This window comes from Uloborus diversus, chromosome 3 (genome assembly GCF_026930045.1).
Source record: "Uloborus diversus isolate 005 chromosome 3, Udiv.v.3.1, whole genome shotgun sequence".
NCBI lineage: Eukaryota > Metazoa > Arthropoda > Arachnida > Araneae > Uloboridae > Uloborus > Uloborus diversus.
The window spans coordinates 213,633,222-213,657,076 of NC_072733.1; the positions used below are offsets into that span (position 1 = coordinate 213,633,222).

Sequence of the window (23,855 nt, forward strand, 5' to 3'; positions counted from 1 at the left end):
ACGTATTTGTTTAAAAATGTTTTCTTTGCGGCTATCAGATTTAACGCAGTTGAAACGAATCTATGTTTAGATAGCTGAAGTTGATCAAGTTCTACAACTCTCTACCATTTTTAATACGACTCATGCAGTAGACTTTACTTAAAAAATGAGAGCACCCACAAGCTATCCCTCAAGCTCAATAATACAGGGGGAGTACAAATGATGGACCCAATTTTTAAAAAAAATCATATTTTCGAAACGACGGCAAATATTACAATAAGTGATACATGAATGTAAAGAGAAATATACCAATTTTTTTCAATTACAAAAGTTCGATGCTTGAGCCTTTTGATCTAGACAAACTTCAAATCTGTGTTGAAAGTAATCCATACCCGTGTGGTTTCTTTTTATGGGGTTGCGTCAAAGACATTGTTTATCAATCCCTGATGCCAAAAGCACTCCAAAATCTTCAAATTTCTATTAAAAGTAATCCATGCCCGTGTGGTTTCTTTTTATGGGGTTGCGTCAAAGACATTGTTTACCAATCCCTGATGCCAAGAACACTTCAAAATCTTCAAGAATTCATTTTGGGTAGCATTCTGAAACATTCACAGCGGTCAATGGTTCACATAGCGTGACCACGGAGAGGTGGAGAATGAACAGGAAGCGGAAACAGAACAATTCATTTTGTAATAAGTAGAATCAGCGAGAACGCACAAGCAGTAACGTTTTCACAACTATCGCGATCTCGCTGATCATATCTACTACAAAATTAAGTGTTCCGTTTCCGCTTCCAATTCATTTGCTATCTCTCCGTAGTCCAGCTATATTCTAAAATGTGTGGAACGAACTGGATTAGATTAGATGTTTCCGACAGTGAGCGTTTGAATTTGAACATTTTGCACAATGTGCTCACACATTGCACATTTGCGTAATTGAACTTTATTGAAAAAAATATCCGGTATATTTATCCTTTTATTCATGTATCACTTATCGTAATATGTGCAGTAGTTCCGAAAATGTGTGTGTTTGAAATGAAATCCATCATTTGTGTTCACCCAGTATATTTGATCCCATTTTTGGACAATCTTTAGAAAAGAAATGCTTCTTCCAATTACAAAACAGCAAAGTAATTACATCTGAATATCAACCTTTATCGAATGAAAATGATAAACAAGTCTCTTTGAAAAATCAATCCAATACTTAGTACTAAAATACGACTAGTAAGAGGAGACAACAGAAGCAAAATTTCTGATATAATTAATAATTTGAGAGTTAAAAACTCGGCAGACAAGCAATTTCTAGGCAAACGGAGTGAGCCTCACCTTAAAACATATCTTTAGTAGCGATACGTTCACCATGTTGGGACTAAACACCGCTCTCTTCCTATGACTACTATGCTGAAGTAACGTGCTTTGCTTCTTGATTGATGTTTCTTATTAAGGGGGTCCGGGACACATTTTGAAAAAATTTTTATTATGTACTTTAGAGTTTTGAAATTTTTTGAACTGATTCATCATTTATTTAATAAGCAAAATCATAACATAAATATGAAAAAAAATTATTTTTTTATTTAAATTTAATTAGTTTTTTTCAAAAAAATGGGGTTGCTTTAAATTGCTATAACTCAAAATATTGTTGGTCAATTTTCAATTTTTTTTCAAAAAAGTATGCACAAATATCTAAGCTTTAATTTTTATTCGGCGATTTTAAAAATATTGATAAAATAAAAAATATTTGAAGAAAAATTTCGAAAAATTCGAAGATACTTTTATTTAAAAAAATCATAATTTTTGCAGTAAACGTTTTTTTCAAATTCGCCGAATAAAAGTTAAAGTAAATTGCTTGAAAAAGATATGCTCCAAGTTTCATTACTTTATCTCTATCGGTTCCTGACTTATAAGAGTTTGAATGCAAGAAATCGGGAAAAATTGCATCATGGAGAAAAACGCGTTTCAAGTTTTAAAGTTATGTACATATTCGTTAGATGCATGCAACAAAAATAACTATAACTTTCGTTCTATTTAAGGTAGAAACAAGATTCAAACGTCCTCTTAAGCAGAAAAAAACGGAGCAATTTTTCAAATTATAAAAAAAAAATTGCAAAATTTGTGGATTTTTGTGTCCCGGACCCCCTTAACTCTCTGTTAATATACAATCAAGAAGTAAAGCAGGCTAGTTCATCATAGAAACATAGGAAGAAAGCGAGGTTAGTCCCAAAATGGCGAACGTGTCGCTACTTAACCTGCAATTTAGGGCTTTATACGCCACTTCATAAAAAAAGGGTTACACCCAAAAACAAAGGAGGAAAAAGGTTCACTTTCTTGTTTTAGGGTAACCCTTAATCTCTCTTTTTGTGCAGCTTCTTCCTCATTGCATAAAAGTAAGAGTTGAACCCAAAAACAAGCGATCAAAAAGGTTCACTTTCTTGTTTTGCGGTAACCCTTAATCTCTCTTTTTGTGCAGCTTCTTCGTCATTGCATAAAAGTAAGAGTTGAACCCAAAAACAGGCGATCAAAAAGGTTCACTTTCTTGTTTTGCGGTAACCCTTAATCTCTCCTTTTGTGCAACTTCTTCGTCATTGCATAAAAGAAAGAGTTGAACCCAAAAACAAGCTAGAAAAAAATGTTCACACTTACTTATTTGGTTCACTAGCTCGTTCTAATGGTGAGCTTGTTTATATGCTTACATTTATTATTTACGCTATCTCATTTTACTACTTAATAAGCAATTCATCGTTGTTTAATGAGATGAAACTATTCTTATTTTCTTCCTTTTCTTTTGCTGAGAACAGCTGAAGTTTATTTTTTTCCTCCGAAAAATAAAAACATGATGAATTTCGATTTTACTTATTTTCTGTATAAAAGTAAAAGTATATATATATATATATATATTTTTAAAGCACTCCTAAAAAGACAATAAAATCATACTGAACTATAAAAGAAAACTTCTTTCGCTGGTGGAAATAAAAAGTTCTCAATAGATGCGGAACAATCAGAAATTGCATGTGTTTAATTTATCTTTGAAATATTTTTTTCAAATTTGAGTTAGGAAATATTATTTAGTAATACTGTAACGGATCCGGTGCGACTTCGAACTTTCTTGAAAGGACGACACAGTTCTTGAGAAAAGCACAGGAAATTTAGTTACACTATGTACAGGAAAGATCGTTAACAACTGCTAAATTAATCATCAGCAATTAAGCAAATATCACTCAACACCGTAAACTCAACGGTTACACACGTATTTACTTCCAAATACGAAAAACACAGCGAAATGCCTCGCAATAAACAGAGCTAATACACTCTCAATACAAATTCTCAATCGAAACTGCCTTTTTATCATGCGTAACGGCCTTTTATACACACCGAAAGAGAGCTCTCAAATATTCCACAAGATTCCCGAAAATCGTAGACCGTTATTTTATTAACCGACTTCAAAAAGGAGGCGGTTATCAGTTCATACCGTATGTATGTTTTTTTGTTTGTTTGTTTGTCCACTCACAGCATCTCACCTAGTGGACCGATTTTGATGATTCTTCTTTTAATGGATAGGGGATGGCTCAACTTAGGTTCCATTACTTTGTTTGACCATATTTGTTCGTTAGAAAAAAAGTTGTGGTCAAAAAACAGTAAATTTCATGCAATTTCCCTATTAATTGATTAAACATAAAACCCATTGTTTCAACAATTTGGTGCCATACAACAATAATATTAATAGTAATTGTGGTGATAATTTTGAATGGAGGCTTCTCTGAAGCAAGCATCAAGTTTCTTCAGTGTTATTGCTCTATAGTGGGGGTAAACCTAACGTGGAAGCGAGGTTTATGCAGTGATTAGGATCTGATTAGCCTTCACAATGCTACTAGGTTAGGTTTGCTTCAACTATACTAGTATTTTTATCGTTATCATGTATGCCAATAACAGATGATTTGGGCTGAGTAAGGCGTGTTTTTATTTTTTTAGCATGGAGCATTTTTGCGAAAAAAATAAGGTAAAGTTTCGTTATAGTAACTTCTTAATATTTCTGAAATACATTTACACTAAAAAGAATGAAATAAAAAAATTTTGAAAAAAAAATAGAACCGACTTCAAAAGTGCTCTAAAAAGTGAAAAATAATTTTATTCTTTAAACAACATCGATAATACTTTTAAACATAGTTTTTGAAGTTGGCGCAAAAACGATCGATAAAATCATTCACAGCCATAACTCAACTACAACTATAAATTAAACCAGGCCCAGTTTCTTCACTGCCACATGCATTACGCATTGATGACAGCATATTTGAGTAACGATATAAATGTTTCGTTCCTAACTTTGGATGATTTTTTGATAAAAATATGAACGAAGCATGGTTACAATGGATTTTACTTTTTGTTTTTGCGCCAACTTCAAAAATTATGTTTAAAAGTATTATCGATGGTGTTTAAAGAATAAAATTATTTTTCACTTTTTAGAGCAATTTTGAAGTCGGTTCTATTTTTTTTTTTTTCAAAATTTTTTTATTTATTTTCCATTCATAAATTTTGTCATTCAGAAATGAGGGGACGTATACTTCAGCCGAATGTACGGGGGCTGTTATTCATTACAAGAAACTATTTACAGGTTACGTTACTACAACTATTTTAGATGAAAGATAATTTAATAAACGCCAAATTTAGACAAATTAATCACAAAAATAATTACTATCCACAGAATTTGCAACAATACGAACTTATTGTTGTTACTTAAACCACTCGGATGTATGAGCCCGAGTAGACAATGCTACCCGATTTTAGGTAGATACGTACGACTTTCTTTGACAGAGCACTACTAATGGGCCATTCATTAATTACGTAAGGATGATTTTGGCAATTTTCGAACCCTCCTCCCCCCATGTAAGAGTAAGTAAGATTTTCACCCCTCCCCAATCTTACGTAAGATTCCATTTCGTTTTTTCAAAAAAATAAAATTACGAATCGTTCTTAAATTCACTATTATTGAATTTTCTTTAAAAACCTTTTTGTGTGAAGAAATATTTACTAAAAAGAATCTAGACAAAGTTTTTCGACAAAATTGTTTCTATGTAACGCGATACTAATTAAAAATAAGACACACCATGCAGATACACAGCGCGATTCTTTTATTATATTTTACACTATTCATTCTTGGGAAAAAAAGTGAAAAACAGCTCATCCTAATGCGTTTTTTACCTTCCAGAAGCAAATAAAATACGATCTCTGCCAAGCCACCTGTCCAAGTGATTTCTAATTTAAAATTTCGACTTAAAATATTACGTAAGAATCGGTCGAACCTCCCTCCCCCCCCCCTCCCCAAGTAAGGGCAGGAAGAGATTTTTCCACCCCCCTCGGGACCCTTACGTAATTAATGAATGGCCCCTAAGGTGGAAGTCTGATGTAACTCATACAACGTACGATACATGGAAGCAGCATCTATCAACATTTCAGGAATTTTGATCCAAATCAGAAAAAAAAACCAACTACTCTTTCACCACCATCGTAGGCATTGATTTGGAATGGAGACTTGGAGGACTTTTTGACTGTGACATAGTTAACATGTCACCATTAATAATGGTAACAAGTCACCATTAGCGAGCACGGAGGATCGACTGACTGGCATCGAACCCGGAACCCTCAAGTTAAGAGTCCAACAACTTACCGACCAGCCCACTGCGGCCAAACGAACTTGTAAATTTAGCAGGCAAGAGAAACATTGAGAGGCCGTGGTAGCCCGATCGGTAGAGTGTCGGATTCGGGGCCGGAGGGTCCTGGGTTCGAACCTCGATGGTCGAAGACCCACCGTCGTCATTAAAGGGGACTGGTCGACGTTAAAATATGCTCGTGGTCTCAATGTCCTCCAAGTGAAACGATACCTCTGGGGGTGCTAGTGCCAGGTAGCTATTAACTCCTGGACTAGTTCTAAATTCTCATTAACTGTTCGATCCGGTGATGGTGCTGCCATCTATCGGTATATAAAATAATGGAGGCAAGGCACTTAGTATGCAGTCCTCGACACAAATATAGTTGTAGTCAGTTGTGACTCTGAATAGGAGAAACATTGAAATTAACGATAAGAACAATTTAAATGAAAATACGCACCTACAGTCTATGGCATCTGCAACGAGACACAAGCAGCAAATGCAGCAGAATAGAATTAAAATTTGTCGAGTCATCGTAGGAATCTGAAATTAAAGGAAAGAATTTGATTACTAAAACACAGGTGGCATCAATGAGGTAAAACATTACGCTCGTATAATCCTCCGAAAGGAGGCAAGGCACTTTGTATGCAGTCCTCGACATAAATACAGTTGTAGTCAGTTGTGACTCTTGAATTGAATTGAATAATCCTCCGAATCGACGTCGAAATTATTACATTATTTTTGTGACTTTTACTTACTCAGCGTGACTTGCGATTGGATGTGATTTCTTATTTGCCTCACTTATTACTATCCCACTCGTAAATCATTTAGAAGAAAGAAAAGACAAGCACAAAATTTTGATGACTTGTTGCACATCATAGCACGTGATCTTATACACTGCCGTGAGCAGGTAAGCTGCAGTATCTGCAGAAATAAGTTTTCGAGACATTTGGAAAAAGTGCGTTTTGGGATTAATACCACAGCAGGGAAAAGTTGGAATGAGACTTTTTTCGCGCTTGTTTTTTGAGCGGAAGCCAAATAAGCAAGCTAGTACAATAAAGCGAATGTACAATAGATGATAAAAATGCGAAAAAATGAAAAATTTGCAGTTATTGCACTTTACTTGCCCACGGCAGTACATACCTGTCTCTGTTTTTCATACACTAACGTCTGAAGGGTGTGAACAAATTAAATTCTTTATTGAATTCCTGGATCAATTTCGGAAGTTTTAACTTTCCCATTGACAGCGATCTTAACGATTATTTCTCATCGTGAAATGAAAATAACTTTTCCTTGCGATTAAAGGTCCTCGTATTTTAAAGAAACGATTAAGAAATCATTTGTCACAAACACTTCCAGAGAATCGAACTTCCAATAACCTCAGACATTCTGCTCTTCGAGAATGGTAGAACATTATAGCCTCATTTCCAGCGGTAGAAACAAAAGAAACGATTTATTTAATTGAGGGAACTCAAACCCATTTTATATAGCGAAGCGAACTAAAAGAAAGAGTTGTAGCTTCTAAGAAACAGAGCTTTTATATACTGGCGATTCTCCAAAAAGTGATTTTCTAATCACATATTCTTTAAACATAATAATGCTTTAACTTTTGTTGAAAATGTATACTGAGCCCTTACATTTTCAGTATACATTTATAGTTAAATGTATACCGAGTAGCGTTATACACGATTTGACATGGAATGCTCCAATTTTTTGCAATCTTTTACAGGGGTGATTGTGTTTCGGTATTTTACCAAATTTCCGGTATTTTCAGACATATTTCCGGTATTTTTATGTCCGAAAATACCGGAATTATGTTTTTTTTGTTATGTTTTTATATCCCCACCTCCGCATTTTTTAAAATTATATAATACTCATCAATTATACCTGCAAGAGCCTTAAGATGGACACCTATCCCTTAAGATGGACAAATAAATGTCAAGATAATTTGTATAACACCAGCTCAAAAGTAACTTTGTAACCCATTAAAAATTTAATCACATGTACACACAATATTTTGACTCAGAACTATTTAATACTATGGCAAAGGTGCACTTAAGTAATAAGGGTCAAAGATTCCCCCCCCCCCCCGGTCTCGCTTTGAAACTTTCAGGTATTTTTTGATGAACTCACAATCACCCCTGCTTTTATAATATTTCTGTCCTTGTACCCGACATGAATTAGCGCGAGCTTCTCCATAGTCGAGCAGTCCTTATGCAATAGACGATTCTTGCATATAGCCCAAAGATTCTCGATTGGGTTGATGTCAGAAGAGTTCCTTGGCCATTTTAATGTCTCAATTTGAGTCTTAGACATGAATTTGTTGACAATTTTGGACAAACACTAAGGGGTTAAATCTTCCTGGAAAACCCTCATTCCATCTGGGTATCGTTTTTTCAGCTCTGGTAAAATATTTTTTCCAGAATAGCAATATATTGCTCAGAATGCATCATACCCTCAGCAGGCTGCAAAAACCCAACCCCAATGTAACCGAAACAACCCCAAAACATCTTTTAAGGGTGTTTTACAAATTGGATCTTGTGGCTATCCCGAATTCTATTGTGAATTCTTGAGATTGAGTGTGTGTACTCTTGAGATCTCCGCAAAGGGAAGTTGCAACCTATTAAATGTTCATATTTTGGCTATTGGATATTGTTAACTGACCCTCAAAACTAAAAAATTCACCATCGCCGAATTTTAAAACACCGTGGTTCATTTTTAATGAATTTTTAAAAATCCACGCGCAAAAGTGCGCTCTTCTGAAACGTCACGAGCCTACGTCACAGGGCGCGAATGGGCAGCCTTCCGCCGAAGATCCCTTGTTTTCGCTAGGAGCATTTTGAGCGCGCTGATATTTTTATTTTTTAGAAATTCAATAATCCTTTTGAACACACTATGGAAGCCGGATTCGTTAAAGCACAATCTAAATAATCTTCCTCAAGTAACACCAATGAGATATTCGAATATTTTCGAGAGGATGAGAGGTTTAATGTTCCAGAAACGCGAGGAGTTAAATGCGAGGAGAAAGCCTTTTACGTTTCGTCTTCGAAGTCGAATGCGTGACCTTCGCTTCTCCCCTATCGGAAGAGGGGATGACGTCACTTCCTATGCCATTTGACGTCACAAGAGCTTGAACTTTAAAAATTAATTAAAAAAAACTACTTATCGTATCGCAAAAATTTTTTCACCTATGATGTTCATACATGTTACTCTATCATATAAAAATAAAATTGAAAAATCGAAAACTTCCCTATTAAATGACTTTCATCGCTACATAATATATTCTTTCAAAACTCAGCAGTCCAATTATTTTATTTTAACGCTACAAGTAGCCGTTTTTTTTCATTCGTTGAGTCGGAATCGGTTTCTTCATAGGCCCCTCCGAACAATAGATGAGCCAGTATTTATTCCATGCTCTTTTAAATCTCTATTAAGGGCTGCACTAGTCTTTCGAGGGTCTCTTTTATTTTGCATAAGGAGAAAAAGTCATCTTTTGGTGTTATTTTTGATTTTCGGCCACATCTCCCTCTCCGATTTAGAGATATGGATCCTGTTTCTTTATTATTTTAAAATACGGCTCACAGTTGCAATACTAACGCCAACTATCTTAGAAATCTCTCTAAAAGTCTTTGGCCTATGTTAGAAAGAACAACAATCTTTGTACGCTTTCGCGGATTCACATTCATAGCTGACGACAGTGAAATCTCAACTGACGTGACCATAGCTGCGCTTTCATTTACGTAAATCCCGCAAATGAGCTCACAAACCCCTCTGATTCGTAAAAATTGATGATAGGCGAATGATTTATTCATTCCATCTATATTTTTACAAATTTTAATATGATTGGTAAAGAATACTAGGAACGAGATTTTAAAATTAATGAAAAAAGTATTTTGTTTCAATTAATTTGCACAAGGGTGTAGACTAGATTTTAATTATACTCTTCTGGAACATAAAATAGGATAATGACATTTTTGTGTACTGGAGGGTGAAATTTTGCTTGGTAAGAGCCTAATATCTAGGCTCAGAGTTATATTTAAGGTTAAAAGTCTTATTTTTTTTAATTCTAATCTCGTAATTAAATTACACAAAACAGGAGTAATAAAAAAAGCCTTTTATATAAAGCAGAAATGCTGTGATAGCAAAAATGTACATCCACATCTTAGTTTTGAACTCCAAAATTATAAAAGGACCGTGAGGCAAACAAAATACTCAGAGTTGCTGTACAGCAGATGCAAAATTTCTTCTTTTTAGCTGTAATACGAGTAATTGAGCTCATTCCCAGTAGAACCCCTTAAAAGGGACAGGCAGACTTATCCGACATTTTGGTTCCAAAACGGCATTGGAACCAGCCCTATTTCTAGTATTTATAATTAAGTTGTAATATTTGCTGGTTGGTATGTCGTAAAAAAATGATGATTAGATGAGTAAAATGTCCCTTAAGGTAAATCTAAAATGATATCTTAGTTAACAAATTCAACAAAAATGTATTGGAAAATGTTTACTGTAATGAACCTCCTTTTCACACCTCATTTGTTGAGCAAACACGATTGCTTATTGTTCTCACTTGACTGTTTTGATGTCCTTTCATTTTATTTTCTCACCGCCACCCTCTGCACCATCACCGTCGACCGGCTCCTCACGATGCTGCTCCTATAGCGAAAGCCGTCTCCAAGTTGCATCCATGTCCTACACACACGCGCATACATACACAACTACACAAACACATACACACACATACGCATATATACACAAACACAAATACATACAGACACCTACACATGCACACACACAAACAGACACACATACAAACAACTACCCACACATTCATGCCTGCACACAGACACAAACACATATGCCTACACACACATACACATACCCCCCCCCCACATACACACACGTTCATACACACAACTACTCACACACGTATGCCTGCACACAGACACAAACACGCATGCCTACACACGCATATACATACCCCTGCACACAACACACATACCCCCACACACAACACACATACCTACACACGCATACACAAACCCCTACACACAACACACATACCCCCACACACAACACACATACCCCCACACACAACACACATACCCCCACACACAACACACATACCCCCACACACAACACACATACCCCCCACACACACAAACACAGACGCCTACATACACACACTCGTGATTGCGAAAAACATAATTTGTATTCAAGATGTCAAAATTCAAATTAATTTTCTTTTTTTTTTTTCATTTATATTATTTAACTCTTCTTTACTTACAGAATTAAAAATTCAAACATCCATCAGGCAACACATCTATTGCTTGGTTACCTGTTTTCTGCAACGAGGCTTTTGTACAAATTCTGATTTTGCCACCCAACAATTTGTGGAACCAAAATGTCGAACGAGTCAGCTCACCATATATAGTGGCCTTAATTCCAAACAGGAAAGGGACAAAAAAAAAACCTTAAGACAAACTTTAAAATGATGTACTTTCATTATTTAAATTATTAAATCAATCTTCAATGAGCATAAAAATTAAGTGGAAAAGCAACAGTTGAACAAGTCTAGTATTCCTCAACACTGTTGGGAATCAAATCACTCCTTTGATTTTAATTCTTATGATATGGTTCAAAAATGCCCACATTCTTCAGATCTTTATTTTTGCTAATCTTTCCACATTATGATGAATCGTTATTACCAAAAAAATGATCTTAAAGCAATTCCGTACTTTTCTATTTGCCTTCCCTTCTTATAATTACCCCCCTCCCCCCACCACCTTTTTCTTGAAATACTATGGTTTTTCGTCCTATAAGTGTAATTGTTCTGCCCTTTTTTACTTTTACTTGTCTTTACGTTTCCATTTCTCGTTTTATTTCTTGGTCTTTCCAACATTTTTAGATTTTTCAGGCTTTTCCTGTATTACGTTGGTTCTGCTTTTCGCTAAATGTTGCAATTAAATCTTAACGTAATTAATCTAACATAACAATTTTTCCAACATAAATTTATTGCTAATTCATTCATTAGCGGCTTCATTTGTCATCAAAATTTATTATTATGGGATTTTTGATGAAATTTATTGCTTAACGGTTTTTCCTCGAAGGAAATCATGTATTAAATTTTGACTCTCAGTTCCATTTTGTCTTGTTTATTTTGTTAATTTGCTATTTTTGCTATTTAAAATGTCTAATGTTCATTCTCGTTGCTTTTATGGATGTCTTAACTTCTAAAAGCTCACTATTTGCTAATTTTGTGTATCTAAACGTTTTGATTACTATTTACTTCTCTTCACAAAGGTATTTATTTATTTTCTAGATCTAAGTGTTAGCAATATGGACCTAATAGTAAGTTAGGCCTTCACTCAGAAATATGGGCGTATGGAGAAATTGAAGTTTTAAAAACGCAGTTTTAGACGATCATTTAATAGTGTTAGGTGTGGAGGGAGGAGAGATTTAAGACCGTTTTCCAGTAATTTTTCGAAATTGTACTCTAAAAACACAATTGTAAATTAGTTGATAATCTTCAATCGTTCTAGGGCGAGGGGGCTACGAAGGGCACTGGAAGTGTTTCAAAACTATAGTTCGAAAAACGAAAATTTAGACGATTACAGTGGAACCTAGGAGTAGGAGAGACTCGAGGCCCTCTACGGAAAACTATCGAAATTGAACCTCCAAAACCGTAATTTTTTAGCCGATTTTCTATGATGTTAGGGGGTGGATCTTTAAGGGACTCTCCTTCGGAAAATTTTCGAAATTAAAGCCGAAACCCAGCAATTTGTAATGTTGTTCGTGACAGGAACGGAGGGGGGGGGGGGGCTGGAGACGCTCCCTGGAAAATTTTTGAAATCTTCTCTTCGCAAACGCAATTTTAAACGATCTTGATATTGTTGGTAGGAGGAGTTTTCTCCCGTTTTAAATTGCAATAGACAATGCCTCGTAAATATTTATATAAGTACAGTAACAAAATTTCAAAACCATAAATTTCTTTTTTTCTCTCGAGAATATTCACTTGTCTTTATTAGCCCCACGTCCCATTAGCCCCTAGTCTCCCCTTACACAAACGCAATTGCAATATTTATTGTTCTGAAGCAAGTTTAGAGTAGAATGATTCATCGCGCGTGATACCAAATATTTTTATAATTATAATACTTAAAGCGACAGCACAAAAATATTTTTTGCTCATATTGGAAAGGATTACGTAATAAAAGTTAAAATAGACTTGTTAAAAATAAGCGTCACTGTTACGCCCACCAATAACAGGCTTTTAAAATAGCCAGATATGATGTTTGATGATCTTTAAAAAGACGAAAAAAAAAGTCTAGCAATATTTTGTCGGGCAGCAAAAAGAGGTAGCCAATATATTTGGAATGGGGCGGTGAAAAATGTGCTGTCAGGTAGCAAAGATGCAAGATCAGGCTTTACATTGTCCGCGAGGGAAGGGCTTACCGGGAAATTGACAATTACGCAGAGAAGAGTTCGCCTGGCTGGAAATTAATCCGTCTTGAGTGACTGGACCTTTTTTGAGTGGCTTACAACCGAAAATCTATAGAACAGCCAAACATAGGTGCTTAAGAAACGCGCTTAGCACACAATGTGTGAAATTTCGGTTCCACTATCTTCGTTTTGTCACTTCCGTTATTTTTATGATTCTAATCCTCAAAAAGTAGCTTTGTCCTGTAAAGAGTGCAACAGTTTGAATATTAGGGCAAAATATTTTCAGTATTATTTCCATCGATTTATTGCTTTCATCGTTAGCAGTCAAGTTTGAATTTAGGTATAGTCAAGGGTGATTGTGAGTTCATCAAAAAATACCTGAAAGTTTCCAAGCGAGAACGGGGGGGGGGGGGGCAATCTTTGGCCCCTATTACTTAAGTGCACCTTTGCCATAGTTTTAAATAGTTCTGAGTCGAAATATTGTGTGCGCAATTAATTAAATTTTTAATGGATTACAAAGTTACTTTTGAGCTGGTACAAGTTATACAAATTATCTTGACATTTGTCCGTCTTAAGGAATAGTTGTCCATCTTAAGGCTCTTGCAGGTATATTTGATGAGTATTATATCATTTAAAATAAATTGCGGAGGTAGGGAGACAAAAGCATAGCGGAAAAGAACATAATTCCGGTATTTTCAGACATGAAAATACCGGAATTACGTCCGAAAATACCGGAAATTCGGTAAAATACCGGACCACAATCACCCCTGGGTATAGTATAGCAAAATTGGAATGAAAAAGCTAAAAGTAATGCGACGATTATCCTGGCACCGATCTAGATATTCAATTTACGGTATTAACAGAAATACAATTAACGGCTATGGTCAAGGAAAATCCTGGTTTTCTTTTTCCTGTAAGCTTCTCCAAAAAAAATGTATTTGTGAAAACATGCATTTTATGTATTGTACAAATTTTTTTATGTATTATAAAAAATAAATTATGCTACAGGGTTCTACCCCCTGCTCGTTTCGCTTGCCAAAGTCCCGTTCGCCACCTGCAGTGGTTCAGTGCCTCTTGCAGCAGGTGCCAATTTATAAATTAAGGGGTGTCAAAATATCCCTGGATATCCTAAGGGCTGTATGTCTGGCCCCACATTTCCTTTCTCTTAAGATTTAGAGGAGTGAGACATTGAAAAGAGATAAAATGGAGGGAGTGAAGACCTTCCTTCATGAAACTAAGACCCCAAATCACGTGATGGATTTTAAAGCAAAGCAGTGGAAGAAATCGGATTGTCAATACGGATTGTCAAAATGGATATTTCGGGGGTCTATACGTTCTTAGGCACTTATCCGCATGTGGTCGGATTCAAAAAAAAAACTCAACATTCATTCAGGGGTGAACAAAATGGAAATTAAGGCGGATTTTTGAGTGAAATTTTTTTTCGAGCATACAATACTTCCTTTTTTGTAAAAGGAAGTAATAAATTTTTAGAGTGTCATGACCCCCAAAAACCGGCTAACGACTCATCATACGCAGTTTCGAAAACATTCCAACATTGTTTTCTACTCTTCATACGACCGCATTAAGACTGCTCATTTTAAAAAGAATGAATGAAACCTGTTATTTATATCGCGATTCGATGCGTGGTAAATATAACTATACCCACGCGTACAAACAAGATGTGAGAGATGTTACTTAATCACCACTACTTTTCAAAATACCGATTCCCTGACATTTCGAGAAGTCTTCAAGTGCTAAGTATTGGCTATGGCCAAAGCATGGACTTCATAGTCCCACTCTCATAAGGAAATGAATCAATTGAATACCGTTTGAAACGTGGTGAACGTGAATGAGACCTAAAGTGCATTTCGTTAATGGAAGTAAATGGACCATCACCATCCATCTTTTGCGATTCAAATAAATACTTTTATTCCACAATTTCAGATGTTCTACACCCTCACAGCTAGATTTTGAAACCTGCATGAGTTGCGATTTGCATTTATCCATTCAAACCGCTCGTACGATTTAAAAAGCTCTCGATGCACCTTGAATTCAATATCTTATTATTCAATACAGACCCCATTGTATGTACTGGCTGAGAAACCTACTAACATTTCTGAGAGAAGTATGACGTGCGGTCGGTTTCTATTCTATCCGTTATGTGAATTCTTTATCAAAGACCGCTAAAAGATGCGACTAGAATTTCAAAATCGAACTATTTACTTACTAGCATAAAAAATGCTTTCTCTTTTGCTGAAAGAGTTCATCCGATATTGTTATTTTCATGACTACTAAAGGCAAAATTTAAACGATTTTCAGTATTTGTACTGTCCTTTAAAAAATCTTTCAAGTATGGAGCATTTTATCGACTTTGGTTCAATATGGTTCTGTGTTTAAGAAAATTCTGCTCAGGAACAAGTCGGTAATACCTTACCTTCAAGCTTTTGAAAATATAGGATAATTAAAAAAATTACTTATTTCCGGCTGCAACCGGATTGTGGGCGTAGCATAATTTGCTGAGAAACCTACTGGTTATACAGGCTATAAAACGCCTCAGGTTAAAACAGTCAAACGTCGATTGCGTGAAAAACTCGTAACAAAGCTTTCAATATTAAGTTAAGGGGTCTAAGGACCCTTAACCTTCAAAATTTTTCACTTTCTGAAAAAAAATAAATGTTATGCATAATTTAATTCTGAACACTTTGATACCTTATTTATTACCATACGCAAAAAACTTTTCAAGTTATCGAAAAAATGTATAATTCCCCGTAGAGATTTATGTTAACAGCAGCTGTTTAAACCTCTTTTTCTCAGGTTGCGTTTTCTCAGGTTTCTCATTTTGCGTGGGTGATATCTCAGAAAGTTTCTAATATGTTTCCGTAAAACATTTAAGGTATGTTTGTCTAGTTTATTTTTATGGTCTGAACCTAATTTTATTTTTTATTTATTTTTTTTTTAATTTTATTAGTTAATGTTAATTTTCCAAAATTTTGGGTGAAAATATTTTTAAAAAAAATATTAACTTTAATTTTTTAGTTAAAATTTAGGTTTAGATCATAATAATAAATCATACAAATAGGCAGGAAAAGTTTTACGGAAATACATAAGAAACTTTATGAGATATCATGCACAGAAAACAAGAAACCGGGAAAAGTGGGGGTAATGACGCTCAACGGGCAATCCTGTTCATTCAAATGTGCCCTAACAAAAGTGCATTGAAAATCTGAGATCGGTAACTTGCTCCGCTATCTGGTGCATTACCCTCCATAATTGGAATGTTGGAAGAAAACATTTTAAAAATTGGAGTTATACTTATTTTTTAAAAAATACTGATTTTGGGGCCAATTTGCTCCCTTTAATGAGTATCACTCTACCCTACTTTCCCTCAGTCACTTTCTCGCTTAAAATCTTATCAAAAACACAAAATCTGCCTTTCTCTACCGGCATCATTCAAACAGAATTTAAACTTAAAATTCAACAAATAAATCGTAAAAGTAAACCCCCGCAAATAAATCATATTTAGTTGAAGTTTTCTGTCTAAATTTTCATATTTTCAACTTCTATCTTAATGAGAAGGTTCATGAGTTCCGTAACAATAAAAAGTGAATTTACTAGTAACAAAAATTAATTGTAATGTTGAAAAAGAACATTTCATACATAAACAAAAACATGCTTGTTCATTGCTCACTGCTCCCATGGTACTTTTATATTAAAAGTTTAGATATTATACATTGAATTAAATTTAATTACAACCAGCTGATTAAAATTATAATAAAATAAGTTTGAATGCCGTGCATCAATTAAATAAGAATGCTTAAATGAAATTATGATTTTTATAGCGATGTAAGATCACAAAAATGTTTCCATTTCGGTCTTATTCTACTTACATTATTTTTTTCCATTGTTTCATTGCAATATGTTAAATGTAATAATATTTTTCCACATTTAAAATTTTCAACATGCCTAAAAAAAGGGAAGTTAGATAAGCTCTTTTGGAGATTTTCTGAAACAGATCGGAAAAAAGCTATTCTACAGCCATGGAAAAACTTATAAGGACACATTGAAAAAGGAGTGTTATGTTTGAAAGTAATCATCAATTGCAAACAAAATCAAACATAATTTACTTCTTGTAAGTAGGAAACATAAGAAACCTGTTTGTATGAAATTAAATTACAATATAGCTGTTAAATCACAAATTTAATCAATCGTCCAGTCTTTGATTCAGAAAGTTCAGTTAAAGTTTATTTACAGTGGTGGTAAAAAAATTGCATCACCCGCGCCGCAAAGGAGAGGAATATCATCCCGACTGCATTCAACACACAGTCAAGCATCCCATATCCCAGATGATTCGGGGATGTATTTCTGATCAAGGAGTTGGTGGGCTTCACTTTGTGCAAGGAACAGTAGGTGTATATTGGCATTTTGGAGGATAAATTGCTTCCTACTATCCGGGATCACTTTACTTCAGTTCCAAACATCATTTCCATGATTGATTCAGCTCCGTACCACAGGGCAAAACTGTTAAGTACCATTTTAAAAACCTTCATCCTGCCATTAGAATTTAATTGACATGGGGTTAAGTAATTTTTTTCTCTAAACTCACCACGCAGGTTAAGAAATGGAAAAAATGAGCATGGGGTCAGCAGTTTGCCTTGACCCGGAAACAGCCCCGATCTACGTAAACAATTATCGGATTCCTGCTGTTAAATGTTTATTTCATAAGTTTTGCAGAATTTCACATAGATTCATCGTTAATCGGTCGACCAAAACTTCTCACATAATCCCATTATTGTGAAAATGCGAGGATGATGCAATTTTTTTTAATAGCACTGTAGAAATGTTTTTACACGCCCCTTCAATGGATGACGTCCGTTCGTCTTTATTTGCATATGGTATCCCATCCTTAGACACTTTTCTAGTTAAAATGCCCTACAGATTCTCTATGGGGTTTAAATAAAGATTTCTTGTGGGCCAGTCCAGAATTTTCATTGAATTGACTTCAAATCATGAATGTGATCCACAAGACACATAGCAACTTGAATTATATTGTTGAAACAAATAAGCATAACCTATGATAAGGGGTGCTTCAGGTCATAAAATTTCAGCTAGCATAACAGCATAAGATTCTGAATTCAAGAGATCTCGAATGGATACAATTGGTAATGCTCCAGTAGCTGCAAAACATGCCCTGACCCATCCCAAATCCGGCTCCAAATTGTAGTTTAGAAAAAAAGGTGTAATTTTGCAAATCATGCCAGCAATGGTGAAAATCACCTGGCCCATCCAAATAAGTTTTTTTTATCTAAAAATAAGACATATTTGCATTGAGCCCCCCCCCCCCCAAAAAAAAAAAAAATAATACGAAAGACGTGTTTCAGAGCGAATTTCAATCAAAGCTTCATTTGAAGCTTTGTAAATGATGAATGGGACCATAGTTTAACATATGTAACTTTGGAATTCTTTTGAAAAGTATTACGTACTGTTCAGTTAGTGCAAGGTGCAATTCATTTATCTTTTAATATGAGTAGAACTTTGTTTTTTTAAGCAAGCTCCGTGAACCATTGCTTGTTTCTGGCGCTTCGTAAGAGTGGAAAGCTTGCCTGTAGGCTTTTTCTTGCCATGCTTATTTCGATTCTTCGAAAAGACCAGAATTTTCACTGAATTGGCATCAAACCATGAGTGTGATCCACAAGAAAAAAGCCAACTTTCATTGTCTTGTTGAAACAAATAGTCACCACCTGTGATAAGGGGTGCTTCAGGTAATACATTTTCAACTAGCATATAAACATTCGATTCTGAAATCAAGGGATCTCGAATGGACGCAATTGGTGGTGCTCCATTAGTTGAAAAACCTTCCCACATCCATCACAAAACCGCCTCCGAATTGTCGTTTAGAAAAAAAAGGTTTACTGCTGCAAATCATGCCAGTAAAGATGAAAATCGTCAGGTCAGTCACTCCAAATAATAGATTTTTTCATCAGAAAATACGACATGTTTCCATCGAGACCAAAAATAAACGTGTTTCTTAGCGAATTCCAATCAAAGCTTTTTTTGAAGCTTTGTAAATGGTGAATGTGACCGTAGTTTAGCATGTGCAATATTGGAATTCTTTTGAAAAGTATTACGCACTGCTCAGCTAGTGCAAGGTGCATTCATTTATCTTTTAATATGAGTAGAATTCTGTTTTTTTTAAGCAAACTGCGTGAACAATTGCTTGCTTCTGGAGCTTCGTAAGAGTGGGAAGCTTGCCTGTAGGCTTTTTCTTGCCATGCTCTTTTCGATTCTTCGAAAAAACCAGAATTTTTACTGAATTGGCCTCAAACCATGAGTGTGATCCACAAGACACATGGCAACTTGCATTGTTTTTCTGAAACAAATAAACTAATAACTATAAGTTACGGTTTTAGATCTGTTTACCTTCCTTACAATTTTACGTCCACTCATTCTACATTTTTTGTAAACAACAATTTGTCACTTTTCCCATTCAGAGAGTTGTGTGCTGTTCAGCCTGATGAAGAACGAGATAAAGTGAACAATCTTACTGCGTAACAGTTTTAGGTTATTGTAAATAATCACATGATACAACTAAATACTCAAATTTTAGTTCCCTGTCTCAAAATAAGTGTGTGCCCTTATAATTTTTTTTTTTTCTAGTGGCAAACTGGTATAACCTCAAAAATTCATGCACTTTAAAATTTTTCAAATTTTTTAAAGCTAAGTTTGTTTGAAAATGTTATGTTTCATGTATTTTTATCATGAAAATATTTGCATACTTTTCCAACCAAGTGGCTCCTAGAAATGGCAACTTTTTGAATGTCCTTAAACTTTTTTTCCATGGCTGTACTAGTAATAGACAAATACTACACGGAAAGAATTCCATCCTTATCAAATGCTACATCACAAGATGACACTTTAAACCAATTTATTGATCCAGAATCATCTAACTCATTCTATCTTCAGTCCCAAACAAATACCTGATAGATGCCACTACCATGCGTCAAGACGACATGAAATTTACCTTGCAAAGACAATACTATCTCATACCAAAATCAAACAGCAACAATCCCACAGTTTTTCAGTTAAATTGTGTCAAAGTTCTCTAATGCAAAAAAAAAAAAAAAATGCGTCTCACTGTTCCCACTCACTGGCATAAGGTGAGACAAAATTGCATTTTTTTTTTCGTTTGAGTGGATTCGTCGTTTTTTTTTTTTTTTTATTATTTTTATTTTTAGTTCCGCCTTCATAGTACCTATTTCTTTGACAAATATTTTACCATTTGAAATAATTTAATTTCCGTCTTTTCAATAATAAAAAATGTAATTTAAAAATTTCGTGTCTCACTGTTTCCACTCTTCCCCTATATAATGCAATGCCATTAGTTTTATATGTAGATGTATGCAATTTTACGAAATGACGTTGAAATTTTGAAACATACTACATAGAGGAAAGGGGGGGGGGGCACATAAGAACAATTTTTTTTTCACTTCTTTATTCTTCAAAAAATATTACCAATTTTTCATAGGAAATATGACCCCATAATTGAATAGTCTTTTCTTCGCCCCATGGATTTTTTTCAGATTTTTTTTTTTAAATATTTCTTTACTTTATGGAACTTTTAAAAAATGTCTTCAATTGTTCACATTAGGGTTTCCAATCCCGTGCCGAATTCAGTCCCGCGGGATTGCAAAGAGCCAATCTCGCGGGATTGACTTTATTCTTCTAAAAATTAAATTTTTATGACAAAGAGAAAACGTTGTGCTTTTTAGGAAGCACTGCTTTTATTACTTGAATTAATAGTCTTCTTGAATTCCGTACAGCAATTGTAAAGCACTACAAAGTCAGATCCAAATTAGCAATTATAGTTTGGTAAGCAAAAGTGTGCCGTTCGTATGGGATGGTAAAGGATTTGTATTCTAAAATTAATGCGCTTGATGAAAACACTTTCCTGTGGATCCACTACAATTGGTTTTACTAAAATTAAATAATAGGGAAGTTGCAACCTATTAAATGTTCATATTTTGACTATTGAATATTATTAATTGACCCTCAAAACTAAAAACTTCACTATCGCCGAATTTTAAAACACCGTGATTGATTATAAATGAATTTTTAAAAATCCACGTGCAAAAGTGCGCTCTTCTGAAACGTCATGAGCTTACGTCACAGGGCACTAATGGGCAGCCTTCCGCCGAAGATCCCTTGTTTTCGCTACGGACATTATGAGGCGCGCTGATATTTTTATTTTTTAGAAATTCAAAAATCCTTTTGAACACACTATGGAGACCGGATTCGTTAAAGCACAATCTAATAATCTACCTCAAGTAACATCAATGATGGAATTCGAATATTTCCGAGATGGGATGAGAGGTTTAATGTTCCAGAAACGCGCGGAGTTAAATGCGAGGAGGTAAGCCTTACGTTTCGTCTTCGAAGTCAACTGCACGTCCTTCGGCTTCTCCCGCGGCGGAAGAGCGCATCACGTCACTTCCTGTGCCATTTGACGTCACAAGCGCTTGAACTTTAAAAATTAATTAAAAAAAACTACTTATCGTATCGCAAAATTTTTTTCACCTATGATGTTCATACATGTTACTCTATCATATGAAAATAAAATTGAAAAATCGAAAACTTCCCTATTGTGGACATTTAGAAAAAGATTCGCATCAACTTCATAACCTTCTGAAATGGATATTTCTTTTTTTATGCGGGGTTTTTGCTCAAGAACTGCAAATTTCGGACCAAAACGATGTCTGTTGGATATGTGTTTTGCTGTATCCAATTTAACTTGCATTGATAATACCTTTGTTGCTTCATTAACATTGTTCATTGTATCGGTGAATTTTATTGATTACAGCAAGGGGTTAAATAGTGCTTGATTTCCCCATTTCACCAAGTCGCAGTCTCTGCAAATGTGTTTGGATAACTTCGCTAATTTTGCCTCTCACTTCAAAGAGGAATTCAAAAACACGAGCAGAGCTTAACTTACTGCACTATCATGAGAGTCATCCTGTGTTTCATACAAGTTTCTGTTACTCCTTTTAAAGTCGTGCTAAATATATAAATAATGTCAGAATTTTCATTGCTTTCTTCTTTGGTAACTTAACTTTTTGTAACTTAAAGGTTTTGAGTGCATTATTAAAGCTTACAAAAGTACTACAACATTGCATTCAGGCTACTCAGCGGGTTTTAGAATATGTATACTTGCTCTTCTTGCAGATATACGAGGAAGAAGATTCAAACTGCAGATGATGCTTTTGAAAATAATCGTTTTATGGGCGGTAAAAAACTGGAAAACGCTTGAATGAAAAAAAAAAAAATTGCGGGATTGAGAGCGAAATCCTGCGGGATCAATCCCGATAAATATCCTGCGAGATCCTTCGGGATCGGGATTTTGGGGTTGGAAACCCTAGTTCACATGTGCCTCCAAAAGGGGCACATGTGAACAACCCGGGGGCACATATGAACACGATTGAAAAAAGCAAGTCAAGCATTATATTTCAACGAAAAACTCTTTAATATAAAACATATACGTATACACCAATGATATTGAAGGATTTATATCCTATATTGTGTCAGATTATTGTACAGAAAGTGCGTCATTACGAAAATTTTTCCTGACAGCAAAACTCTGCTCGCTGTGAAATTTTAAAGTTTCGCAGCAGATTGTATAGACTAAAAACAACGTATACGACCACATAGTACAAATAATATTTTATTGTGTAAAGATTATAATAGCTATAATTATTGCTAAATATCGCGTTTACGCTTCACATAAAATATGATAATGAATTTTAAAATTATTTTAAACTTCACTTTGTAATTAAATCAAAATATTTTTCCTTTTTATTTAATGTAAGTGTTACATAACACTTAAACACTTGACCAACTATTAAGTTAAAAAAGAAATGTAAAAAAAATAATAATAATAAAAATAAATAAATAATTATTCAACAATAATAATAACAATTAACAATAAATTTACAAACTGATTTTAGAAAAATAATAATTATGAAGATTTACACATTTTTTTCAACAATTATAACGCCCTACACTAATATTAATATAATGGAGAGGGTATGGGAACTCTTTACATGTACTCCTAGAACTTATCCTCAGTGTCCCATCATTGTTTTAGAACATTCTTGCAAAACTAAAGAATCATTAATTAAATTGAAAAATAAACATTGTCATAAATTTACTTGAATGTTATATAATCGTTTGCAATAACTAAGTTTAACTTAGTGGATAGCTTAAAATACATTTTTATGTGAAGAAGAATGATAAAATTACATTAGCATCTGCTAAAACAAAGAAGCTGTCACCACACTAACATAAACTGGCTTCTTGTTCTAAAAGCTTGGCCAAGAAAGTAGGACTAGTACTGCCATTGCTTGAGAATTTTTCAAGATTTTTTGCTTGACGTAATCTTAGTGAAACATACCATGCTCACATGTGCCCCACTTTGCCCTACATGTATTCTTTTTATAACTAAGAGCAAAAAAAAAAAAAAAGGAATTTTTTTCTTGGAAAATTAAAATTTACACTGCAAAAGTTAACCTAAAGCCCAAACCTTAAAACCTAATTTTTATTGAAGACCGAACCCCCCCCCCCCCACCTTTTTTTTTTTGAGATACGATAACTTATTTGTTGGCTTAATTATTAAATACCCATGGGGGATTTTAAAATGTACGTCGCTGTGTATTTTAGTTGTTACTTTTTATGAATAAAAATGACTGAACTTAGGAAGTTCATACCGCTGGAATTTGTTTTGAAAATTATAGTAATAAAGAATGAACAACAC

At 34.6% G+C, this 23,855-nt stretch overlaps 1 protein-coding gene across 1 annotated transcript in view; it reads right to left on the minus strand.

Annotated features, from left to right (window-relative positions):
• Nucleotides 1–23,855, minus strand: part of LOC129219263 (elevenin-Vc1-like) — a 62,772-nt gene that overhangs the window by 33,177 nt on the left and 5,740 nt on the right. Inside the window, exon 2 of the mRNA XM_054853591.1 lies at nucleotides 6,078–6,160. Coding sequence (XP_054709566.1) covers nucleotides 6,078–6,151 — 74 coding nt within the window. The 5' untranslated portion in view covers nucleotides 6,152–6,160. The remainder of the gene's footprint in view (nucleotides 1–6,077; nucleotides 6,161–23,855) is intronic.